General features: G+C 40.9%; 3 protein-coding genes and 1 long non-coding RNA gene across 4 annotated transcripts in view; 1 reads left to right on the top strand and 3 right to left on the bottom strand.

Annotated features, from left to right (window-relative positions):
* Nucleotides 1–6853, bottom strand: part of mysm1 (Myb-like, SWIRM and MPN domains 1) — a gene marked incomplete at its 5' end in the record, with an annotated part of 34755 nt that extends 27902 nt beyond the window's left edge. The window contains 8 exons of the mRNA XM_080720832.1: nucleotides 451–664; nucleotides 1219–1810; nucleotides 4171–4269; nucleotides 4631–4709; nucleotides 4801–4890; nucleotides 5258–5328; nucleotides 5434–5506; nucleotides 6798–6853. Of these exons, the coding sequence (XP_080576958.1) occupies nucleotides 451–664; nucleotides 1219–1810; nucleotides 4171–4269; nucleotides 4631–4709; nucleotides 4801–4890; nucleotides 5258–5328; nucleotides 5434–5506; nucleotides 6798–6853 (1274 nt within the window). The remainder of the gene's footprint in view (nucleotides 1–450; nucleotides 665–1218; nucleotides 1811–4170; nucleotides 4270–4630; nucleotides 4710–4800; nucleotides 4891–5257; nucleotides 5329–5433; nucleotides 5507–6797) is intronic.
* On the bottom strand, nucleotides 2603–3118 carry LOC308300186 (ATP synthase subunit d, mitochondrial-like; the record flags this gene model as incomplete). The annotated part of the gene is made up of 1 exon (XM_080743988.1): nucleotides 2603–3118. The coding sequence occupies one exon, from the start codon at nucleotides 3116–3118 to the stop codon at nucleotides 2603–2605; it is 516 nt and encodes a 171-aa protein (XP_080600114.1).
* Nucleotides 6854–9691: 2838 nt separating the features above from the next.
* LOC308291808 lies at nucleotides 9692–13631 on the bottom strand. Its single transcript, XR_013962359.1, has 3 exons — nucleotides 13493–13631; nucleotides 12226–12458; nucleotides 9692–10111 (listed from the first exon to the last, which is right to left on the bottom strand). It is a non-coding gene; the product is annotated as an uncharacterized lncRNA (long non-coding RNA).
* A 1455-nt stretch (nucleotides 13632–15086) lies between these two features.
* Nucleotides 15087–21893, top strand: LOC308283430 (uncharacterized protein). Its single transcript, XM_080723863.1, has 6 exons — nucleotides 15087–15212; nucleotides 16375–16489; nucleotides 17280–17465; nucleotides 18611–18703; nucleotides 19084–19320; nucleotides 19652–21893. The coding sequence occupies exons 2-6, from the start codon at nucleotides 16399–16401 to the stop codon at nucleotides 20125–20127; spliced, it is 1083 nt and encodes a 360-aa protein (XP_080579989.1). The 5' UTR covers nucleotides 15087–15212; nucleotides 16375–16398; the 3' UTR covers nucleotides 20128–21893.
* Nucleotides 21894–22579: the final 686 nt, after the last annotated feature.

Here is a 22579-nt window from a genome sequence, read left to right on the forward strand (position 1 = left end):
TCTGTTCTTGTTTCTTACCGTTTCTGTTACTGTTTCTTACTTTCTTACTTCTCTGTAACTTTGTGAATAACATTATACTGCTGTGCTGCCTCTGGGCAACTGATTTTCCCCCTTGGGATAATAAAGGTATCTATCTATCTATCTATCTATCTATCTATCTATCTATCCTATCATGCAACACAACCAGTACAGTTGCCAAAATATTAATCAAATTTTACAGTTTCAACTGAACACTTCCTGTCTTTTTTAAAGGGCCTGACAGTGAAATCTCATCACAGTACTGTGTGTCATGGTGTGTGGGGTTTTAATCACTCTGGGTTTGATAATAATAATAATCAAACTTTGATTGCTAATAAAATGACTAATAACCCAAAGTCTACTAATTGCTTGCTAAACACTTAGGTGGTTGGGTGAGAGACGAGGTGAGCGGAGTAATACTGATGTTTTTACCACTGATCCAGAATGTAGTTTCTGATCTTCAGGTATCTCTCTGGGGTCTTGGATGACCGTCCCTCAAAGAACTCTGGGATTGCTTGTTTCTCTTCCTCAGTGATGGCGTCCATGTCCATCTCTACTTCCTGTTCCGGGGCTTTAAGCTCCTCTTCTTCCTCCTCCTCATCTTCTGGTGTATAAGAGACCAACTGACCCCCATTGGCCTTATTATCTAAAAAGGGAGATGGGCATTAAAGGTTAAGAATTGAAGAATATGCGCCTGGGTCGGGCAGTGGTAAAGTCCCTGCCCACCACCACGGTGGATTCCACCGTGGTGCAACCGGCTTTGTCGGGCGTCTATGCGAACACAATCATGTTTGGGGTAGGGAAGTCGGGTGGGGAGGGTGATATTTGTCATTGCATGCACGCCTACGCGTTGGGGTGGCACCAGCCTGTAGTGTGTGTGTGTGTGTGTGTGTGTGTGTGGAGGGGAGGAATTAATTGTCATTATGCCTAAATTGGTGAGAAAAGGAGGATATAATATATAATTGGCAACTCTAAATTTTGAGAGAAAAAAAAAATAGGTATTGGAGAATATTAATTGTAAGGACATTAGACATAATGCTTTGATAGGTTAAAATCGCTTTAGAGCCTTCTCTTTTTGTGCCTGCCCTAAGCTCTCCCTTGTTTGTTTCCATTGTTTGTCTAGGATAAGGATTCAAAGGGAAGTTGACAGTCTTTCTCCCCTTAAAAATAAAAATAAACAAATAAGTAGCTATGGATTACCTGCTCCATCGCTGGAGGACTCATCTTGTCCCAGTCTTTCCTCTGGGCTCCCAGACGTACAGCTCTGGCTCTGAGGAGTGTCACACTGCTCCGTCTTCTGTGACTCTGTCCCTGGGCCTTGCTGGGGGCCCCGTGTGACCCCGTCCCCGTCTTCTTCCTTAACCTCGGCCACAGCACATTCGTCAGGACGAGGGCAGGTGGATAAGGATTGAACATCGGCTTGAGATGGAGATCTGTGACTGGGTCGGTCCTGCGCATGTTTATCCCCCTCAGTCAGACCGGTGTCATCCTGGACGGACCGTGCCTGTGCGTTCTCCCCCCGGTCGGAGTCTTCTACCTGCCTATGTGTCCCTGCAGGACCTTCTGAACTACAGGGCTCACTACATGGCTCAGTTTTGATTTCAGTTTGTAGATGATCTCCTTCGTCGCTCAGATCATCGGTGATGTCCACCTCCGCGTTCTCGTCATCAGAGAGCTTCTCTATACGGACAGCGTTGACAAGGACTGATGGACCTTCAGAGTTGGACCTAGAGGCATGCAGTTGCACCGCTGGGTCTGCGGGGGGAGCTGCAGCTCTGGATTCTGACTTGGCCTGCAGGAATACACAAAATGAGAATCATGGCATATTCTAGGCATTCTTACGAAATTCCATCTTCCTTCTGATTACTAAAACTTTCCTGAAGGATGCATACAGTCAGTGCACTATGTGAAAGATTTGGGGACAGAGCATGATGCATCACTCTTGCATTGAAGGATTGACAAAGAAAAACATGTTTTAATATTTGTTCTGTGTTAAAATAATAATTAAAAGATTTTTGTTTTTACTGATTTAACTTCTCTTCATTGTACAGCACTTTGGTCAATATTCGTTTATTTTTAAATGTGCTTTGTACATAAATGTACTTGACTTAAATATTGTGTAATTACTTGCGCAAGCAGAGCGCGGAAGTAATAATGGATTTCATTTTTATAGCGCTTTTCTAAGCAAGTTGCGAACTCAAATTGCTTTACAATGGTCCATTCATTCATACATTGGATATGCAGATGTCCACCTTTTTTGAAGACCGTAGCCCTGAAATGGCTGGGATTCTGGGAATGTATGTATGTATGTCGGTGTCTCATCATCATTGGGCTTTTATGCCTTTATTGAAAGGACAGTAGACTGACAGGAAATGGGGGGAGAGATGATGAGTGACACACTGTAAAGGTTGTCTGGATCGGGAATAGAACCGGTGACGCCACCAGACATCCATGCCTATGTGGCAATGCGCCTGGACCAGTAGGCCAGCGGGCACCCCGGGTCCATTTGGTTTCATTTGTACATTATGGGGGTCCATGGACCCCCATACACATTGTGGGGGCGAGTGTATGGTAAATAGATAGATTACAGATCGGCAATGGGCTTGTGTGGCCAGTAGGGGTGCTTGACCTTGTCCAACTTGGTCTCTGGGAAGGCGTCATTGAGGTCATCGATGGTCATCTGGTCGAAGGGGAGCATGTCCCGGAACGCGTCTAGCTCTGCCTCGTAGCGAGCGGCGCGGGCCTTGGATCCCTCGGCGTAGGCCAGCGCGCTGACGTCGGCCTCTGCCTCCTGCGTGTCGATGGCGGCCGTCTGCGTGTCGACGGGCTCGGGGATCCGCAGTGCGGCGAACCTCTTCTCGAACTCCTCCGCTATCGCGGGTCTGGCCACCACGGAGCGTCTGTAGTAGCTCCAGTCGATCTCGCCGGGCGTCTCTGGGACGGAGGCCAGCTTGGCGGTGATGGCGTCGCTGCGAGCTTTCAGGGCGTTGAACATCCCCCTCTGGTTGGCCGGCACCCGCTCTGCGAACGCCGCCCAGTCGACGGCCTTCAGGGCCGCGCGTCTGCCATGAAATAAATAAACGACCCTATACGACCCCATAAAGAATGGAACGTGTGTTCTGATCGCTATGCGTGGGCTGGGATCACGTCGGGCTGTGCAGAGCTTTGGACACGGCGTTCCTCCGACGATGAGTCAGGTGAATCTGCAAAGAAAAGCGGCGCGGTGCGGACCTTTGCTGTATCTGCGAAGCGAGGTAACACGTTCTGAAACTACTGCGACAGCAGTGTAACGATGAAGGAAAGCTTGAAGGTCGGCTCTTTGGCTGAAAAGATTGTGTGTTTCTGTCCGATGTCAGTGACCAATCCGAATAGATCTATCTGTTCTTTGTGAGCAGTATGTGTGACATCACCTGATCTGTCAGGAGTCCATATTTGGGCATTGTGCGCCGTAATTGTCCGTTGCTTGAACACGGATGACGCATCATTGGACACGTGGCTGACATCAGTCTTGCCCCAAATATGGAATATCCACGTGGCTCCAGACTTGGCGTGAGAGATTCCTTTTTAACACGCAGCGATGAAGGAACAAATAGCCACAAACTCCTCTCAGACAGACTCTGTCTCACATTACATCCTGCCTCACTATGTATTAGATTTTTTATCAAATCTAAAGACCCAACTCTTCTTTTCTATTGCTTAACTTCACCTATTCACATATATTCACACGAAACGTAGAGGCACTTTGTCGTTTTCTATTCTGATTGTTGGTTGCTAAGTATAGGTGTCACGTGCTGGGGCGGGGAGAACCCTAACGCAGGAGAGCCAGGCAAGGTAGTGTTCATAACCCATTGTTAGAGACAGGTGAACATGAACATCTCAGACAGACAAAGACAGCGACTATATATTTGTGACTGGTCACGCCTTTCAGCGAGCCCAAAGATTTCATGTGGGTGTCGTTATTTATATCAGGTCACACTTGTTGGTGGTGATGTCACCAAGAATGCTGCTCCTCATTGGCTAAGAGCCCTGCCTTTGTACTTAATTTAAGGAGAATAAACTTGACCTATAAAGATTTGGTATAACATACTGGTCTTGTCTTACAGAGCCCACTATTAGCTTTATCCAGCTAGAGAGGAGTTAAGCAAGCCTCACCTTCTGTTTGGAATACTGTCTGGCATAGCTTTTGACCTGAAGAACCGTACGGCTGCCCACCAGCTTGGCAATCTTGGTCCACCTCCGACCATACTGAGCCTGCAGAAACACACACCTTTAGACACTACACCTAAACCACTCTGCTTGATATCACACACACACAAGCACACGCACAGATACATGCGCACACACAAAATGACAGATCATTTTTAACTCTGCACTTTCTACATGACAGCCATTACATCCTAGAGCAGTGTTTCTCAAACCTCTAAATTTCAATGGCCATTAACTTTGACAGTGTACAGGGTTCCATTTGTATACTGTCAGAGTTACAGACTTGTATGGGGGCATTTAGACCCCCTAATGGGAACCCACAGGGTCCTCCACCTTTGAGAAACATTGTCCAAGAGTCAGCTGGGCTCAGAGGTTATGTGTTTGTAAATACGGTAAGAGGTCTTACAATTCCCTCTTCAAAGAGCTCCTTCTCCTGTTGGGACCAGCGGAAAGAGGAGCCTGAAGCTGAGGCTTTGGCAGGAGACCTGAGCAAAGGATATGACATGAAAACGTCACGAACAGAGACAGAAGTGAGACGTTCCATTTAAGTGCTAGGAATTACGTAGCTAGACTTACCTCTTCACTTTGGACTTGGGGCTGTCACTAGGTTGCTTGGAGTCGCTGTGCCACACATTCCTAGGAATCTCCCGGCCTGTCAGATAGTATCTGAGAACGTGGTTAAGGTCCAACAGCTAAGCAATGAAAATCCCTGTAGTGTACTAGTGTTTGTGAAAATGTGTCAGCATAATGGTACATCACTCAGGGGTGTTACTATGAGGGTTTAGAGCACAACAGTGGGCCCGATGCAGTGATGAGAAAAATAAATCTATAAATGTTTTTGGTATTTTTATATAAGTTTAAGAATCCGTGAAAATAGCCGCTCCACAAGCTTGCAACGCGGCGCAACGTGTGACGTGTTGAGAGCTTGTAGATCTGCTATTTTCACTAGTTTGGGTCTAATTTCTCTTTTGTGTATTGACTCTCGAGCTAAAAGGTTTGGGAACCACTGGTTTAGAGGACAATAAAAGGATACTGTTCCTCCAACAGCATGTTCTCAATGACCTCCCTGTTCTCTGGGCTGATAGAGCTGTCCAGCTCCCATGGCTACAGACAAGAGAGAGCAGAAGAGGAACAAAGTCAAACACCATGTCCAAAAATTAAGTATTAATGTATAGTCAACTATTAAGTCTTCATCTCAGCATTACTCACCAATATTCCAGTGCTGGTTTTCCAAGCAGATTGCAAGAATTGATCCTGGAGTAACCCGCCTCCATCCAAGTCACTGAAATATAATTTAATATTATTATTATCATTTTTTTCCCTCCTTCACTGTTCATCCAACAGCTCTTGACAGAGCTAACTGTCCTATGGATACAAGTGGGTACAACATTATTGGATATAAAGGTTTTATAGCAATTTGACCGTAATTATCAAACGTTCAATCATGTTCAAGCATGTATACTTTACATTACTTAAGACCGCTTTCCAAATATGTAGTGCCTTAAGGTGGTTGCACACTGCTGCGTTTTTCGTTTCGAAATGCGTTTTTCAGGGCAAGGAGAGAGAGAGAGATAGAGAGAGCAAGGGACCGAGTGGTGCGCGAAACGGGCGGCAGTGTGCAAACGTGATTGACATAACATGAGGTTGATTTTTTTATTTGCGTGCTCCGAAATTCACTCCGATATTCGGCCCGAAAAACGCAGCAGTGTGCAACCACCTTTAGTCCTACTCCATCATCAACACTACAGTATGTTAGGACTGCAAAAGAAACATAATACTGCAGTGTACACAATACATGAGTAGGCTGAAGCATTGCATATCCTTATGATAATGGTATGAATAGGACTTACAGTTACAACCATGTTTGTTTGATTGATTGATTGATTGATTGATTGATTGAATACTTTATTAGAGGTTTGCATAGGAAAAGGTACAGTTTCATGGCGGTACAGTTCACTGGTACAAGGTCTACTAAAAGGAGATCCATGAAAAGACTAAGCTTATTTCCACTGGAAACCATTGAAGTATCTCATATAACATTGAATGACAGACAAATAGAACACAGTACTATGCAGTAGATATGTAAAGAAAAACAAAAAGGAAAACAGTAAGTCTAAACAAACAGTATATAAAACAGTATATACATGTTACAATAAGTGTAATGCAGTAATGCAGGTCACAGGTGTAATTATTTATAACTGTTCCCGAAATGCACAGATCTCTATGGATTTCCTTCACTATAGTCCTATATACAACTAAACACTATTAAAACTGGTCCTTCTGCAGTTTGCACTGCTTCTCTGCACTGGTCCAGAGCGTTAGCGAGTTCTCTCTCCTCCCAACACTGCAGTAAGTTAGGACATGGTGTGACTAGGGGATGAGGATGCAGACATTAACACTAGGCAGCGTTGCTGCTGCTGCTGCTGCTGCTGCTGATGATGATGAATATATGCCATTGGAATGCAAAGCTCCACGCAAAGGCCTTTATATCGGCATTTTAATACGCTGGGCACAATGTATGCAACAAGCAACGATACGGACACGAATTGAACGAAGAGAATGGACACGTTTACCCAAGATTGGCATCAAATTCGTCTCCTTCGATATCAACATCAACTTCGTCCGCCATGTTGCTTTGGTTAATAATAACAAACAACGGGACAAGAGAGAATCACTTGGTGAAAACACAGTGGACTTTCTCCAGACAGCGACACCTGCTGGTCAAAGGCGGGAGGTTTCTAAAAGTGTGGTTGCTTCTTCGGGACAGAATTCATGTTTTAAATACACCGTGAAATTCATGGTGTGTCATTGGTCAGTGTATTTTCCGGCCCTTTGCGTTTCAGTTTTATTTGTGTTAACTTTTAATTCAGAATACAGTCCAAAACAGTCCAAAACGGCCCGTTTCAGAATGCTGTTTGGAAGTGGCAAAACAAAACTTAGAATTAGGTATTGTAAGAACAAAATGAGACCCGGTTCGAGCTTCTCGTTGCTGTGGTTCAAAACAGAATGCTTGTCGTCCAGCAGCACTCGAGAAAAAGCAATCGGTTTTGATGCACGCTGCTCCTACCCCGCCCCCCCTCCCCCTCCCCCTCCCCCCCTCCCCCTCATTCACCCCGGAGTGTAGAGATGGGATTTATGGCTCTTTTGAGTGAGCCGGATCTCTGGGATCCGTTCCTTTCAAAGAGCCGTCTCATTCTAGTTAGTGGTTATTACTCTGTAGATCAGGGGTCTTCAACAGGGGGTCCGCGACCCCTAGGGGGTCCGCGGAGGTACTGCAGGGGGTCCGCGAAATTATTGATAAAAAAAAACGATTTCAAAAAAATTAATGTTTTTTCCTTCTTTTTTTTTTTTGCCATTTTCCACATTTATGTTAAAAAATAAATCATGATTCTATCCATTTTGAATAGCTTGAATACATGATTGCTATTGACATATTATTGACATTTGTTCTCAGTTAATAAGTAGTATGTTTGTTTAGAAATGGTTGTGGTACGGCCCACCCTGCTCGCTGTAACTTGTACATGTTTAAAATAAAAAATATGTCGTAGCCCCGACCCCCCCACCTTACGAGGTGGTAGGGGGTCCCTGCTCCATCTCCCCATCAGTTTGGGGGTACCCGGCCTGAAAACGTTGAAGACCCCTGCTGTAGATGTTTAAAACCTATATACATTTATTTCGGACATATAAAGGTACATACCTGCCATTTGAAAATAGCCGATCTACAAGCTCACAATGCATTGCATTGTGAGCTTGTAGATCGGCTATTTTCAAATGATTTTTCTAAATTTTGACTCATTGGAAAACCTGTGATTATATTATAATCATTATAATACAATATAAATTTGTATTACAACTATCCTAAATTATAATACACTATAATGGATTATAACAGTGATTATAATACAATATAAAGTATTAATGTATTACTATGATAATTATAATACACTATAATAGATTATAAAAGTGGTTATGACACAATAGAATCTATCATCATGTATCTATACAGTATGGTGGTCTAAATGAAAAGTCAGTGAGTGATCAGTCATTATGATGTGTTTGGCCCTGTTTGGCCTAGCTCAGACCTACTCTAGATTGGATTTTTTTTTTGGTACCACTTTCACACCACTCTACCCAGTCTTGTAGTGGAAAACCTGGCACAAGTGGGCTGTGTGGTGTGGTGTTGAGCCTGTGGAAAATGGGCTTTTCACTAATGCTTCAGGGGAATCCTTTTGCATGTTGGTGACAGGGGCCTGCAAAGCAATAATATCGCTGCTCATATCTATTAACATCAATTATAATACTTCTACAATACATTATATTCAGTAGGTTGCACGAGCCTAATCGTCTCCAATATGCCTGATAGCTATTGTTTAGGAACAGCTTATCTTGTTATATGATTGAGCCAGTCCTTGGAAGCAGCTAACGACAGTATAACTGTTGTATAACTATGATTACTCCCGTTCTCTTGGCAGAACTACCGTACCACTGACATGTGTTATTGTACTTCTCTCCATGATATCATGTACATAAAGCATAACCATCACCACATAGAATATGGTCTGGTCTCCTACTTACCTTATCGATTACTGATCCAGAATTCCACAACAACAGGCCCATTTTCTCAAAATACGCCTATGTATAGATTACATTTCAAGAACAAAATAGAAAACATTTCTGTGTCTAAGACATTTCCTGTAGTCTGTTTAGTAATAGAGGTATTGTCACATCAGTGGCTGCCAGACTAATACAATATAAAGTTAAACATAAATAGCAATATAACCACAGAACCCCAAAGTGACAATTATGAGTAACAGCAAAAATAGTAGATTACAACTGGAGAATAAACGTGTGGTGTCTAGTCTGTCAAGTTGTGTCAACAAGAACATTATTATTCATCAGGGAAAGCTGACAGAACATGGACACAGAGGCATTTATTTCTAGGCACAGGATTTATTTCTTGGCGGATTTCTCGTCTTCTTGGAGAGAGGAACAGCCTGGATGTTGGGCAGCACACCACCCTGAGTGATGGTCACTTCACCCTTGTTGACAACAGGCAGCTGGAGGTGACGGGGGATGATATGTAAATTCAACAAATTCTTTCAAACAACTGGCCTTCTTGCCCTGGCATTTGTGCCCTAAAAAAACTAAAGAAAGAAAAAACACCAAAGGCCAAGTGACCTTGCCTCTAAAATTTGAAATTCCACCTGCTACTGTATAATATATTAAGAAAGCCCAATGCTGACAACTGACCTGGACCAATAAAACCAAGTATAGAACACACACTTGCTGTGCTTTCCTAGAAATAACACAGAGCCAGAGGCATTCATAACATTCAGCCATAACTAAAACCCCTTTAAAGATGCTTCAGTTTCTTAGTGATATGTTTGACTTGTTACAGAGTGAGTCAATGAAGAAGCTGTATTCTTTCAAATAATTTATTGGATACAGTAAACTTAATATAGCATGTATTGCAGAGAAAACTGTAACCATCCAGTATTACCGAGTATCTCTGAATGAAAGTAATAATACATTAAAGTTAGACCATCAACAAATTAAACGCTAGCATCCCTATTCATATGATAATAGAATATCTTTTTGATCTACTCACTCAACACGTTGTGATGCCCACCCACAATGCGCCACGTGTTTGAGCTTGTAGATTTAGCATTTTTAGCTGGTCAGCAGGACCAGCTCTTTAAACAGATTACATTGTCCTGAGACATTCAGGGGACCTAGGGGACCTATTTGCCGATTGGCTGTCCATGTCACATGGTCACCGAGCTCATGATCCATTGGCCAGGCCCTCCAGATCTGTACTGCTGTAATGACATATTTTGTCCAGCAGGGAGCACCATTCCTTCACACTGAGGCGGTGCCTGTGGCCAGCCTGCTTGTGATAAATGAAACAGAAGAAAAGAGAGGTCTATACTTGAGTAAAAGTACAAAAGTATTGGCATCAAAGTACAAAATGTTTGTATGATTGCTTGTAGATCGGCTATCATTCTTTGATTTTCACAAGTCATTGTTGACATCATCATCCATTTAAGCTTTATAATTAGCTTCATACTAACATTAACATTATTTTTCTTCTTTCAATTCTAAACGTAGAGATTAGGTTATGAAAGGAAGGTGATTAGGTGATGAAAACTAGCAAAACTATAGCAGCCATTCACTTTAATCAACGCGATGCATCCAATGTAATTGTGATGAGGATGTCAAACAAACGTTAATCACGTCGTATTTAATTATACTTCATCTGTTACAGATGATTGTCCAAATAAACCGTACGTTATTTAAACTGTGAGCCATTTATAGACAATATGCAGTGTTGCCCTGGGCATCGTTGTAGGCTGTAGTAGGTGATGTGTCACACCATCTGCATACCATCTGCATTAACATATGAACTGAACGAGTATGCAAGTTGTCAATGATTTAACTCTATGACCATGATATGGGCTTTGGTGTGAAGTCATGAAAATATCGTACCCTACACAATTTACAAAAGCAACACAAAGTACATTCATTGATGAGCTGCTTCTTCCTGTCATCTGATCAGTGTCCACACAGTAGATTAATTCGAGTTGCATTTTAATATCAAATGAAACAGAGCAAAAACGATGTGCTGAATGAACCAATGCGAGTCTTTGAGAATTACAGTTAGTATCTTCACAAATAATGAGCACATTTCTAGAGACACGGTAACACATTCATTGTACTAAATGACAAGAAAGCATATATTTAGAACGATATGTAGCAGTGAAATACCACAAGATTTTGGAAAATGCCTACAATCAATACACTTATTTGAACACCTTGGTTACATTAAGTTCTGCATAATGCGTACTTTCTGCTTTTGGTACATTTCAATACAAATACTTTTTATACTTGTACTCAAGTAAATTTTGAATACAAGTCTTCCACTTGTATGATACTTAAGTAAAGAATGCGAGTACTTTTCCCACTACTGCCTAATAAGCATGCTAGTTTTAGTAAAATCAGACATCACAGATAGATTTATAGAGTAATAGGCTATATGGCAACTGTAAACTTAGCAGGAGTCCTCCAGGCTATGGGGGAAAGTAGCTGTTGGAAAAAGTACTCAAATGTTTTACACTTGTTTTTTTTAAAGTATCTTAAAAGTATCAATACTGCACTGTAGATGTACTCAGTTATAAGTAAAAGTCACACACACACACACACACACACACACACACACACACACACACACACACACACACACACACACACACACACACACACACACACACACACACACACACACACACACACACACACACACACACACACACACACACACACACACACACGGGGGGGGGGGAGTGACAAAATTCATAGATCTAGAACACAGACTTCATAGATATAGAACACAGAATATGTACAGTACAGTACAGTGAGGTACAGTATACAGTACAGTAAAGTACAGTAAGGTAATACGCAGTTATTACTGTTGTTTGAGCACGCCCGAGTTTTTTCAAAACTTTTTTTTTCCAAAAAACATTTTTTTCCAAAACTTTTTTTTTTTCAAAAAACATTATATTTTTTTTTTCAAAAAACATTTTTTTTTTCATCTGACCAGCTTATATATTGACTGTGTCAATTCTTGTTGCCTAATGTTTGCCTAAACCTAACCTAAACACCAACCTATTTTTGAATGGGGATGTTTCTAAGTGGGGGTGTTTCTGAATGGAGGTCTGCCCCCATTTTGGGCAAAGTGATTTGGTTTGAAGGGAGAAAAGAGCAGGAAAGTACAGAGCCAATGGTCAAATTGAATCTTTATAAATGTCCTAGTCAAAGTGTCAAATGATCAATAGGAACAATAAACTGAGCACTAAGCCATGCAATCTAACAATAGCCTACATCTTTTGTAGTATGTAATTGGCATGACCACGACGGGCTACATAGACATGCCACAGGGACATGCTTAAGAAAAGTCAGCTTGTATAAAATGTACAGTATTGTATAGACAGTAATAGAATCAACCTTTTAAATTGAGAGGGTAGGTGTCTCTTAAAAGAGCCTTTGTGGGGTTTGTACGTATGAAGTATGAAGCAGATGTATTTCTTGGTGGCTTTCTCTGTCTTCATGGGCAGCAGAACCGCCTGGATGTTGGGCAGCGATGGTCACTCCACCCAGCACCTTGTTGAGCTCCTCGTCGTTGCAAGAGGCAGCTGGAGGTGACGGGGATGATTCGGGTACTCTTGTTACGCAGCAGCCTGTGGACACATTGTAATTTAACAGTAAAAAGTGTTTTTTATTTATTTATTTTATTAGACAAAAAATGGAGAACTGTACAATTGAAATGTAGTACAGTACAAGTACAGATAAACACCCTGCCTAAAAGGAACATCTCAAATAAAACCTTTTACAGTCTTTTTTTTACGTTGAGAGCCCTCAGTATTTAATTCATGGACATTCATGGAGTGTAATCTCTTCAGAAGCATAATTAATTACAAGACAAACACAGTATGTTCAAATTAATTAAACCAAAAATAGTTAATGAGTCAACACCACATCTCTTTTCCAATAATAGTGGATCTACAAGCTCACTATGTGTTATGGGCTTGTAGATCTGCTATTTTTGGCAAAGTGATTTGATGTTTAGGGGAAAAGAGCAGACAAGTACATGTCCCAACACACTATAATGTGTAACTAAACAAATACAAAATTAAATTAAAATCAGTGATGACAGTGCAGTCAAACACGTCATCTATGAATAGTTTAATTTGCAACACAATTGTATTTATACTACTTGGGGTCATTGCTTCATCTCTGAGCCAAGGGGGTCCTGGCTTGAACCCTTGGCAACGCATGCAACAAGTCTGGCCATTGTTCTATCTCCAAAACAACGGCGCTTGCCTTTAATAAAGCGTGTGCGTCATAACCATGTTATGTATGTTGCATCACATGTATAATGACTGTGTCTACGCTGTGTACAGTATGAGAGGACCTGACTAGACATTACAATCGTCATGAAACTGTACCTTTTTCTATGCAAACTTCTAATAATGTCTTCAATCAATCAATCAATCAATCAATCAATCAATGAAACAATGCCTAGGGTCGGAGTAATGAGAGTATGGGATATTGCACTTCTGGGCAAAACTGTACACATGTACCACGTTATATTTATTACGTTTTAAGGAATAACAAGTGATGCCAAGAGTGTTAGCCATGCTACCTAGCTACAAGCTAACCACGTAAACAACGGCAGCGCGCAAAGGTATTCATTAAAACATGTATACTGTACCTGGAAAATCATGGCTATTTTCCACACGCAGGCACGCACATATGTCTTCCTCCAACACTGTACGCTGCTTATCTCCACTTATGATGATACATTTAGCTGCCTAGTAGCGACCAGATTGACTGCACACAGCACACTGCTGTAGAGGTGGGACGTTCGTGAACGAATCGAGTCTTTTGAACGGCTTTGAAATGAACGATAGGATTTGGTTCATAATAGGGAGCCGTCAGCCGTTCCTTTCTAATGAACAGTGGTGTATAGGGAAAGTACTCAATTTCTCTACTTAAGTATAAATATCAATACTGCAATCAAGTAGAAGTTTGGAATGTTGTCTTGAGTAAAAGCAAAACAGTAGTCTATTTGTATCAAAATGTACTTTAAGTACCAATATTAGAACATACTCATTATGCAGAATGTCCTGTTTCACAGGTTTTCCAATGAGTAAAAACTTAGAAAAAACATTTGAAAAAATATTTTTCAAATGGCAGGTATGTACCTATTGTGTCATAACCACTTTTATAATCTATTATAGTGTATTATAATTATCATAGTAATACATTAATACTTTATATTGTATTATAATCACTGTTATAATCCATTATAGTGTATTATAATTTAGGATAGTTGTAATACAAATTTATATTGTATTATAATGATTATAATATAATCACAGGTTTTCCAATGAGTAAAAAATTTGAAAAATCGTGAAAAAAATTGTGAGCTTGTAGATCGGCTATTTTCAAATGGCAGGTATGTACCTTTATATGTCCGAAATAAATGTATATAGGTTTGAAGTTATTTGTAATTATAATAAAGATCTACAGAGTAACTACTAACTAGAATGAGACAGTCTTTTGAACGGCTCTTTGAAAGGAACGAGATCCGGCTCACTCAAAAGAGCCATAAATCCCATCTCTACACTCCGGGGTGAATGAGGGGGAGGGGGGGCGGGGTAGGAGCAGCGTGCATCAAAACCGATTGCTTTTTCTCGAGTGCTGCTGGACGACCAGCATTCTGTTTTGAACCACAGCAACGAGAAGCTCGAACCGGGTCTCATTTTGTTCTTACAATACTTAATTCTAAGTTTTGTTTTGCCACTTCCAAACAGCATTCAGAAACGGCCCGTTTTGGACTGTTTTGGACTGTATTCTGAATTAAAAGTTAAAACATTTAAATCAAATTCGCCAAAGGCCGACGTATACACGGACCGTCATTAATTCACCGGGAGTCTATTTATGTTTTGTTAAAAGCAACGTGTTGTGTTATTATGATCTCGAATCAGCATTTATGGGGCTAACAATCTGCGGGAACTCAGAGTAGTGTACTAGCGTGTGTTTTAACCCGGACGAGAGAGAGGGATGGACATTGGACACGCCCCTTTTTCATCCATCCGGTGTCAACACAGTTTTTCAGTAAACAAACCTTTGTGTGACTGCAGATTGTCTTTACAGTCTGTGTAAAGTTGTGAATTTCCAGACACGTTCAAAGAGTGTTCTGTGAATCTGTGTAGAGACGAGAGTCCATTTCAAGTGAACAGACGTTTCCTAGAGAAATGTTAACGTAACCCAGTTGGGACCTTTACAGTCTGTATGGTTTACAGTTAGTTTGGCGACGTGGGATGAGATCGAGAAGACAGCGAATGGACTGAAATATCCCGATAATTGGCCTGCTGCTAAACCTAGACTATACTGAGGGACATCCAAGACCAGGATCATTAACTAAGGTAGGTAGGCTACTTGTATTTTTGCTTACACATGACAAGTTGGTGTATGTTTCAAGTACACGCGCAGCACTTTTATCTTCTCAACACAAGTACGTGAATGGGACCGATCTAATTTATATGGGTGTGTATTTGAAACATACACGAACGTCATGTACAAGATCACAGACGAGACAAAGGATTGATTTGATTGATTTGATTTTTTTTATTTCATCGCTCAAATCTTTTCTAAATAATTGACGCATATTCAGGCTGGAATACTTTTAAGAAAGAACATGTTCTATCAGATATTAATTATGTTTTCTACATGATGATATTAAAAACTACAGGGCAACTTGAAGTGAAAAAGGTTCTGAATTATAATTGAATATTCAGGAAGTGCTCTACATACAGTCATTTGACCAGTTGCCAAGTTATTAACCAAATAAGGATCCTTCCTTAATGATGTTTTGTTTGTTTGTTGTCAATTGTTTCTATTCAACTTACAATACAATTATGTAGCATACATACAGATGTATCATGAATAAAAATAACGAAACAAGATGATACATATGCATACAACCAGGGTTCCCACGGTCATGAAATTCCTGGAAATATTTTGAAATTAGAAAAATATTTTTCCAGTACTGGAACAGTTTTGGAAAAAATAGCTATGCATTGTCTTTGGTTATTGATTTTGTTAATACCTCTGAAATGACAAGTTAAACATTGGCCAAATTGTCAAATATTAGAGGCAGAAATTGTGAAAATAGCAGATCTACATGCGTTGCGAGGCGTTGTGAGCATGTAGATCGTCTATTTTCACAATAAAACCGTGTTATACAAAATTCCTCAAGTCTTAGACTCTTAGTGCTCATCATGGTGCCAGGGTCCCCTGTTCAAATATGATTATTTCGGGGGTCACGGCCTGAAAAGGTTGAGAACCACTGGCATACACTACCTGTCTTTGGGCATTGCGCATAGGAGTAAGAGACTCGTTATTGAGCTGAATTATTGTTATATAGTCCTGGAAATCGGGTAAAATATTCTGGAACAGTTTTGGAAATTAATTGTTAAAGATGTGCGGGAACCCTGTACAACACATACACAACTTAAAACTTTGAACTTAATAACCTCGCACAAATTCATTCATTCATTCATTCATTAACATTTATTTTCTGTACAGGATTGGTCTTACTGCTGTCTGTCCATGGGACCACGCAAAAAATCATTGCAGGACATTAGGACACGCAATGCCAAAAAGCATTGTCTGCATGGAGCAGCTGCAGCCGCAACAACAGGTAATTACTGCATTTCCTGGTTCTACAAAAAAGAAATGTTTCGTACAACCAGGGTTCCCACAGTCATGACATTCCTGGAAATATTTTGAAATTAGAAAAATATTTTTCCAGTACTGGAAAAGCTTTGGAATTGATCAAGGGTCCTGGAAGGTCCTGGAAAAAATAGCTATGCATTGTCTTTGGTTATTGATTTTGTTAATACCTCTGACATGACAAATTAAACATTTCTGCCCTCTAATGTATCATATTAGAGGCAGAAATTGTGAAAATAGCCGATCTACATGCTCACAACGCCTCGCAATCTGCTATTTTCACAATAAAACCGTGTTATACAAAATTCCTCTACTCTTAGTGCTTGTCAGGGTGCCGGGGTCCCCAGTTGAAATATGATCATTTGCGCATTGGAGTAAGCGACTCGTTATTGAGCTGAATTATTGTTATATAGTCCTGGAAATCTGGTTAAATATTCTGGAAAAGTCTTGGAAAAGTTTTGGAAAGTAATTGGTAAAGATGTGTGGGAAACCTGTACAACTGTACGAAACAATTGTTTTTAGCAGAACCGCCAATCCAACCAATATGCCCATATTGGGCATATAGACTATGCTATCAGGGATCCTCATTAAATGGGCTTAAAAGGGACATCAGTAGACAGACAGACACAGAGATCTTCCCTGACCAAATTAGGTCTAATGAGATATAGGACTTATGGGCAGTCCCCCAATGCATGAGCAGTGAGCAGGCTGCTTCTTATCACCTGACACTCACCATCTCTCCCCTCTTTCTCTCTCAGGAGCGCGGTCCCATTCTGCCCAGACTCAGTCCTTCTCTTGTTCTGAGTGTCCGTTCTCCTTCACATCTCAGGCCTTCCACCATAGACACATCAGGCGGAGCCACAGTCACCTCTACCGCGAAATGCTGAGAGACGGACTGATCGACCCGGCAGCGGCTTGTCAGCAAGTCGCCGACCCTGCGCCAGGTACTGTAATTACTTCATTTTGTGGTTCTACAAAAAATAAATGTTTCGTACAACTGTACAAAACAATTGTTTTTAGCAGAACCGCCAATCCAACCAATATGCCCATATTGGGCATATAGACCATGCCATCAGGGATCTCCATTATATGGGCATAAAAGGGACATCAGTAGACAGACAGATACAGAGATCTATTGGCATTGGGCATAATGAGGAACATAGACAGATGGTGGGTGTACAACCTTCTCAAAGGCACTGTATACACTGCACTCCTCTGTACAATGAATGACATCTGAGAAATCAACAACATTGATTGGCTGACAGTGACTTCCCTACAGAAGAGAGAGTCTACTTTTCAGCCGACTCAATCCAGGAGGACGACCACAAGGATTACATGCCTGTGGAATTCTTCAATTCACCGACACCCTCTGGAATCCCTGATCATAACCTCAAGTTGAAAGTCGGCGCACTATTGAGGGCCGTGCTAAAGAGAGCCAGTGCCGTAAAAGTGGCATTACTAACAACATTGTTTATAGCGAACTCCTTTAATTATCCAAAGACAATCATTCAAACAACCTTTTTTACATGTTACACTGCTGTTACTATTGCTGTTATAGAGACACTGCATACTGACAAATTACCTTAATTTTTCAACAGATCTTTGCCATTTCCCCCCTCAAACAACACACAAATGCTCCTAATTACTGCTTCATTGTTCATCTTAATACATACTGATATACTGTCATTCTGGATATTGTTTCATTTGAATACTATTTCATTTCTTATTTGTACATATGTTGCAACAAACACTGTGCTATATTACAACATATATATAGTACTACAAACCATGACATCTAACACCAAATGCTATCTCATTTCCATCAACCCAATTGCCCACATGCATCATTGATACTCAAACCAACACCTTCCTTACTCTTATACTCCTTACACAACTACTAGTACAACGTAACTGTGAGGGCCGCGTACCGGCAGATGTGAAGGGTGTGGTGAAAACCTTGCACCAGGGTGCAACGGGGGGTCTTAACGGTGGTTAAAATTGTTCTCTCCATGTAATCTTGCCGCTAATCCTTCCTTAATTTTGAAGTTGAGTGTAACAGGAGTTCTAATCTCCTGGGATTTCATTCCAGATTGTGTGGAGTCCAGACTGCAGATGAACTCTCCTGACCCATACAGACCCGTTTCAGTGAAACAGGAGGAACCTGATGACCAGCCAGACCTCAGTAAGTTTCACTCTCTTTCTTTGCTTTTTCTAGCTTTAAGGTGTTTTATTGTCACATAAACATACAATACTATCAAGAGTGAATCCTACTGATTGTTCTGATTCTCTCATAAATATCATGGTTCAAATTAAATATTTGCTTCAACATAATTATTAATTTGTTGGGTAAATTACTACATACAGTTTATTAATTCAGGTTACTTAAAAAAAAAGAATATATATATATATATATATATATATATATATATATATATATATATATATATATATATATATATACATATTTATCTTTCTAAAAACTTGTTAAAACTTTGATGCTTTGAAGAAAAAATTGATTTACATTTTAGTAATGTAGTATTGACTGTATGTTTCTGCTCCTAGACATCCTGCACATGGTTGTGTGTAAAGAGGAGGTTTCTCCTGAACAGGAGAGGAGCCCCAGTCCGCTCCATGAGGAACCACAGCCTCTACACATTAAAGAGGAACAGGAGGAGCTTCTTCAGATACCAGAGGAGTCTGATGGGTCAATGTTGCCATTACTCTCTGACGTCTCTGAAGTTGAAGTCAAGCTTGAATCTGACACTGAAGATTGTGATGATCGGGAGGGGACCAGTGGAGGTCAGTGTTAAACACAGGGACAGGGAACTACATGTGTGTGGGGGAAACTGGGAGTTGGAATAATGGCTAAGTTAGGAGAATAAAAGAGAAATTGTATAAGTATAAACATAGTGCTACCAAATAAGGGACTTGATTGATGAGCTGAGCTCATGCTTCCTTCAATGCATGGTTGCCATACCCTAACCTCAGTAAAACTATGCCTAAATCTAACCCTAACCAAATTAGGACTAATGAGATGTAGGACTTATGGGAAGTCCCCCAATGCATGAGGAGTGAGCAGGCTGCTTCTTATCACCTGACACTCACCATCTCTCCCCTCTTTCTCTCTCAGGAGCGTGGTCCCCTTCTGCCCAGAATCAGTCCTTCTCTTGTTCCGAGTGTCCGTTCTCCTTCACATCTCAGGCCTTCCACCATAGACACATCAGGCGGAGCCACAGTCACCTCTACCGCGAAATGCTGAGAAACGGACTGATCGACCCGGCCGCGGCTTGTCAGCAAGTCGCCGACCCTGTGCCCAGGCAGCCCGGAGAAAACCCTTTCAATTGTGTACGGTGCGACCAGAGTTACAGCAGTTCAGATGCTCTGAAGAGGCACCACCAGATTGTCCACGACGCACAAAAACCTTTCCACTGTTCACTCTGTGGCGACGGTTTCCTTCGGTCAATTGACCTGAGGACGCACCAGCGCATCCACACTGGAGAGAAACCTTTCCACTGTACAGATTGCGACAAGAGTTATCAGAGTTCATATGGTATGAAGATACACCAGTGCCTCGTCCACACATGGAAAGATACCTTTCCAGCGTAAATACTACGACCAGAGTTTCAGTCAGGCAGGTGTTGGGCTGTCACAATTATGTAATTTTACATGACGATTAACAGTTTTGCTGCCGTTGACAATCCTCACCGTCATTGAAAGGGTTAAAATCATGGCACCGTTGACGGTGAGGACTGTTAATCTTACTGTATTTACTGTAAAAGTATAATTACTTACAGTACGTCGCTCCGGTCCCGCCCGCATTGGTAATGTCCACGATTTGTTTACAACGCACGTTGGGCGTGCACGCGAAGTGAAGCTCCGCCATAGTAAATCCATTGAGAGGCCCATAAAGAGACTTCATTTACTCAAAAAGAGACATTTTGAGCCAAAGGGTGGGCTGATTACTGTACAAAATTCACTCGGCTGGGCGCAGCCATGTTTCTCTTCTGGGCCCACACTGTCATGACGTAATCGTTGCCGTCAAGTGATAATCCAAAAAAACAAAAACAACCCCCTTCCGGCCCTTAAAAATAATAGCGGCGGCCTACGGAGAAAGCGACGCGGCACCAAGGCACCAAGCATCCCTTCAGATTAAAAGGCAGTAGTTGTGTTAATTGTCACTCGAATAATTGCATTTAACAATTTAATTGTGTTTTTGTCGTTGACAATTCCATTTCTCTTTGGCTTCTAGGCTTTGGAGTTGCACATGGCACATAAACTAAATATACAAAGAAATGACTACCATATTTGACAACTTTATACTTTAAAAAAAACTAGCCGATCTACAAGCTTTTTGAAAATGTTTGAAAATATATGAACATTTTTCAATATGGAAACGATTATGACAAAATAATGGCATAAGAGCTGGTACTTAAGACAATCAAAATAGAGCCCTAGCGTTTGGTATGAGGTACACAAATGTCTTGGTGAAACATAGCAGTCACTGTCAGGCTTTAGCCCTTCATGGGGTAATCAGAGGTTACCTCCTGGGATTGGGATCTGTAATCGGAGGGAGTGGATTCAACATTCCACGGTTCCATCCATCACATTTGGAACAGTTTCTAGTTCCAGGTTTTATCTAGAACCGGGTTTTATCAAACTGACAGAGCTGGCATGTGGACCCTGCTATAACTTTTAAATTTCAAGGACCATCGTAACTCTGAGAGTTACAGAACTGTTAGCGTCCATTTGGATGAATTGTTAAGGAAACAGTTAAGGAATCGGACTGTTAAGAGGGAATCGTTTAAGGAACAGGAAAGGTTAAAAATCTTATCGAGAGAGATGACTGTGGCTTTCAAATCTGGGCTAATAAGGGTCTAGGTCAAATTCACAACCTGTATATAAAGATGAAAAATGTTTGAAGAACTAGTTGTGAAATATGACATTCCCAGAAACTTTTTTTTTTTGTTTTGTTTTTTGAATTTCATCCAGGCTATTTTGAATCAAGGATTTTGTCTGAATTAGACAGTTTGGTCTCAACCCATTGTACCAAAAAGGGTAGAATGTTACCCTTGTATGACATGTTGGTGCGTGATTCGACGGAATCCTTTGAGTATAAACTGATCTCCTGGAAGGAGGATATTTCATGAGTGGAGTGATATCTGTACTCAGATTTATAGGCCTACTTGTTTAGATTATTTGCTGTAAGTGTAACAAGTATAAAGGATCTCTATTTCATTGTCTGTGGGACTGTGGAAAAAGCAAAGATCTTTGGACGGAGTGGAGGTATCTGTATATTTATCAGGCTATCCTAAAATATTCACTTTGTTGTTGTACCCATTAATTCCTCATATAAATAAAAAAGTCAAACCACTTATAGACATGTGTTTATTACAGGCAAAACAGGCCGAATATTGGCCAAAGACAGACAGAAATGTCATATTCTTTAACAATGGAAAGGATCACTTATACGATCAGGGGTATTCCTGTATTCAAAATGTAATTGGATGAAAGTGCAGAAGTATTGGCATCAAAATGTACTTAAAGTACCAAAAGTAAAAGTACTCGTTCCACAGAATGATATATGTATAGTACTTTATTGTCAGTTCACAATGAAACAGCCATGTATGCGAAACACATATACACACATTTGAAATAACACAAAGGAACAAAACAGGATTACATACATAAGGACATAAAGACAAGAGCAATGTCCACCGCCTAGCCTACCTCTGGCCCTGGCCAAACTCCTGATTAAGCCTTAAATTCGACTGATGGACAAAGGACCTGTTGTATGCTGGAACACCGTTTCTCTTTCCTGAAGGCAGCAACCTATAATCTCTATGCATCACATAACTATTATTAGATGTAATATTCCTTGCCAACCTTAGAATGCTGTTACCATACGTAAATGTACATAGCCTCTGAAGTGGTTGTCCAACTATCTTAATTTGAACAAATGTTCAGTTGTTGCAGCAGTTGTGACTTTAGGGCTGCAGACAAGCATACATACCAGCTGTTACTACATACTGTACTGAACACTCATAATAACAGAAGTGGA

This window comes from Nannobrachium achirus (assembly GCF_963921795.1).
Source record: "Nannobrachium achirus genome assembly, chromosome: 1".
Lineage (NCBI taxonomy): Eukaryota > Metazoa > Chordata > Actinopteri > Myctophiformes > Myctophidae > Nannobrachium > Nannobrachium achirus.

Excerpts from the sequence above, each read along its gene's own strand:
- LOC308283430 (XM_080723863.1), top strand. The coding sequence starts at position 16,399 with ATGGGACCACGCAAAAAATCATTGCAGGACATTAGGACACGCAATGCC. Across the intron at positions 18,704-19,083 it reads TGATGACCAGCCAGACCTCA|ACATCCTGCACATGGTTGTG; the intron begins GTAAGTTTCACT and ends TTCTGCTCCTAG. Across the intron at positions 19,321-19,651 it reads TCGGGAGGGGACCAGTGGAG|GAGCGTGGTCCCCTTCTGCC; the intron begins GTCAGTGTTAAA and ends TTTCTCTCTCAG.